Genomic DNA, 3,159 nt, shown 5'->3' with positions numbered 1-3,159 from the left:
ATATACATACATAGTTACAGGAACAATCTACAGTTTGTAAATCTAAACGTGGAAATACGATGATACATACGTACAGTCGGGGTCATAACGTCGATATGCCTCGTATTTCACTGCGCAATGTCGTTTTGCCAGTTCGTCGCAGCGTCTTGAGAAAGATACTCCTATAAAATTTATGTTTATTATTATTGCTTGAACGATTTACGATATCAAATAATTTATTCAAAGTACGTTTTGAATTAGATCCTATAATGCATTTTTTTTTTATAATATCGAACATTTTACAAAGACAATTCTGCATCTGTAGGAAAGTTTATATTATTTCTTGGCTTCTTCATGGAATGTATTCTCATTATATCACCCCTGGTCTGTCTCTAAAAATATATTCTCTTCATTCTTAGTACTTCTTTTCTGATATTTGGAAAGCATAGTTGCTATAGCTACAATACACTGCTTGGACTCTTCCATAACTACCCCAGATCCTTTCCCTTTGCTTAGTACTTTTCTTGAAGAGAAAATTTAACTAATCTCCTAGTAACCACTAACTTGCTTACATATATTTCGCCATGATTGATCGCTAGCAACTAAACCTTTTTTTTTTTTAATTTTCCCTCCCTGTATATTTCTGTGTTCTTTTCTGTTGAAGAGCGTAGGCTCGAAACGTAAAAGACTGTCTCACTTCGCGTGCGTTAAACTAATACATCTATTTGTTGTTTACACACCCGTCTTCGTCTTTTCTTTTGTTTTTGTTTTTTGTTTTTTTTTAAATTCCAACTATATATATAAACCGTTCTGATCAAAAATGCAGATACTGTAACACGTTTGATGAAACGATAGACCATCTCGCTTCCGGATGATCTGTGCTGACACCAAACAAGTATATTTTTCCTTTTTGTTGGATGAAATTTTATTTTATGTTATGTTTATGGAAAGTGTCAAATTTATCCAAATCTCACTTATATAGTTATATACCTGTAACTAATGAATGCGATGGGCAGTGCTAAAATTTTAAGTATATAAATGCTGGGAAAAGACCATTGATATATGAATGACGTAAGATGGTGAGCTGGTAGAATCGTTAACTCGTCGAGGAATATGCTTAGCCCTATACCGTCCGTCTTAACGTCTTGCGTTCAAATGCCGCTGAGTGCGACTTTACGTTTCATTATTTCGTGGTCAATAAGCTATGTGCCTTTGAAAACTAAGATCGATGTAATTGATCTCTACCGCTCCACGATATTGCTGGCATTGTGACAAGACTTGAATAAAGGCGTTATTCGTTATTCGGTAGAAACATATATAGGGCCTTCGATACATCATCAAATAAATATAGAACTATGTGGATCGAATGCTACATAGAGATATATGGTGAAGTTATAGAGATAATTAATTTGTAACGGAAAAATCACGAAAGAACAACTTACCAAAGAAGAGGATAAAAATAAATATAGAGAGATTCATCTTGGTTTTCTCGCTTCAGTTTAGATGTTTTAAGAAGCAGCTCACTAGTGGGTATGCTATTTTAAACAGATAAGTAACATATGTTGCGCATATAATAAGTAACAGATGTTGCGCATATAATAAGTAACAGATGTTGCTTATCCTATTGTTTGAATTATTCTATATCTTATATACATATTTTATTTTGCTTGCACTATAGAAGAAAGGGAACTGATGTTAGTACAGAGAAAGACTTTCAGTAGTGCCATATGCAAGTTGATTGTTTTATGGCAATTAATTAGAAAATAGAAGTATACGCATGCACCGTTTGAATGAAAATGCAGCTGGTGTGCATAAACACTCATACATGCACATAATATTTCATTCTTTTACTCATTTATATTTTGCAGTCTTAGGTTTAAGTTCAGGCATCGGTTATGCAATTATTACTGTTTCTAGATCTGGAATCCAAGATAGATGAGACTTACAGTCTAATGTAGAGAGCTGTCTTAAACATGTCTTGGTGAATCCAACTGTGCATGAAACACATGTAAGGAAATCACCCTCTCTCCTTTTACCACCATTATAAAAAATGCATTTGCGCTTTGCGGGACATCGCAGGCGAGGTAAACAAGAAATAGTGACTTACTACTCATATGGTAGACAACGCATGGCTGTACAGGAGCAGATTGTCCAAACAAAACGCATCTAGATCAACTCACCAAAGACGTTAGATGTCTCTTGAAGACATTCCTCATAACCTAGACGTATGACGTGCGTGGGTAAAAATGTCCAGTGGGCAACGGCTTTTTGTAGAGTAAAAATGTCCAGTGGGCAACGGCTTTCTGTCATGATTCAGGTTTTTATTCTTGGAAATTTCATTTGATTTCCAAGTTGAGTTTTTTGCTGTGGCTTAGGTAAGTCTGGAATTGCACACAAAAATATAATTAACTTCTTACACAGTAAATTTGTATTTATTCCGTGTCAGTTTTGCAGTATCTTTCAAAAAACATTGAAATGTTTTGTGCATTTAAACGCTATCCTGTTGCAGTAAGTTATTCTGATTTTTCGCCGCAACGACATGTGCGTCGAAGGAAGGCAGTAGCGATCAATTTGGTGAGTTATACAGACCACAGTTATTAAAAGTTAGCAGAACTTGGATGTGTTATGCATATATCATAGCACACCATCCCCGTATTTTCTATATGTGTCAGAGTTTTAAAGCCGTCTATGTTGCGAAGCTTTATTGCTTAATATACTGTTAGTTTTACCGTATTTGCGGGCCATTCGTATGAAAAGTATTCCTAATAGCTCAAGACGAACGCTCTGCAGAAGATCGGCATACCTACTAGATCACTTCCACAGAATAATAAAGGGTTCCGTTATGCTCTTATTTTGCTTATCGCAGCTCTCTTGGTACCATTTTTTGTTTGGGCCACTCTCTCGCCCACTAACATCCAAGAACTTGATTACTTTTGATGGGGCGTACTTTGTGGCAGCTGCAAGCAATTTTCGCTCCCACGTTGACACAATAATTACCATATTGAATGATAAATGTTTTCGTGGAAATAAATATTACATTAAAATTACATCTGTCAACATCTATTATTTTAGTATTTGTAATCAGTTTCATGCATCGTAAAAATTCTCTCAGTCTATCTGCAAGAAGTTGTACACACACACACACACACACACACACACACACATATATATATATGTATG

General features: G+C 35.3%; 1 protein-coding gene and 1 long non-coding RNA gene across 3 annotated transcripts in view; one reads left to right on the top strand and one right to left on the bottom strand.

Moving 5' to 3' along the window:
• LOC128249945 (uncharacterized) overlaps nucleotides 1-1,595 on the bottom strand; it is a 5,543-nt gene extending 3,948 nt beyond the window's left edge. Inside the window, exons 1-2 of one of the 2 annotated variants that reach the window (XM_052974586.1) lie at nucleotides 1,422-1,595; nucleotides 71-161 (exon numbers count right to left, since the gene is read on the bottom strand). In XM_052974586.1, coding sequence (XP_052830546.1) covers nucleotides 71-161; nucleotides 1,422-1,458 — 128 coding nt within the window. In that variant the 5' untranslated portion in view covers nucleotides 1,459-1,595. The remainder of the gene's footprint in view (nucleotides 1-70; nucleotides 162-1,421) is intronic. The other variant, XM_052974587.1, reaches the window with a different exon arrangement.
• The window catches only part of LOC128249953 (uncharacterized), a 27,925-nt gene that overhangs the window by 16,061 nt on the left and 8,705 nt on the right, over nucleotides 1-3,159 (top strand). The gene's annotated exons all lie outside the window — the stretch shown is intronic.

Source organism: Octopus bimaculoides, chromosome 18, assembly GCF_001194135.2.
Source record: "Octopus bimaculoides isolate UCB-OBI-ISO-001 chromosome 18, ASM119413v2, whole genome shotgun sequence".
NCBI classification, from domain to species: Eukaryota; Metazoa; Mollusca; class Cephalopoda; order Octopoda; family Octopodidae; genus Octopus; species Octopus bimaculoides.
This window is presented reverse-complemented; position numbering and strand designations above follow the sequence as displayed.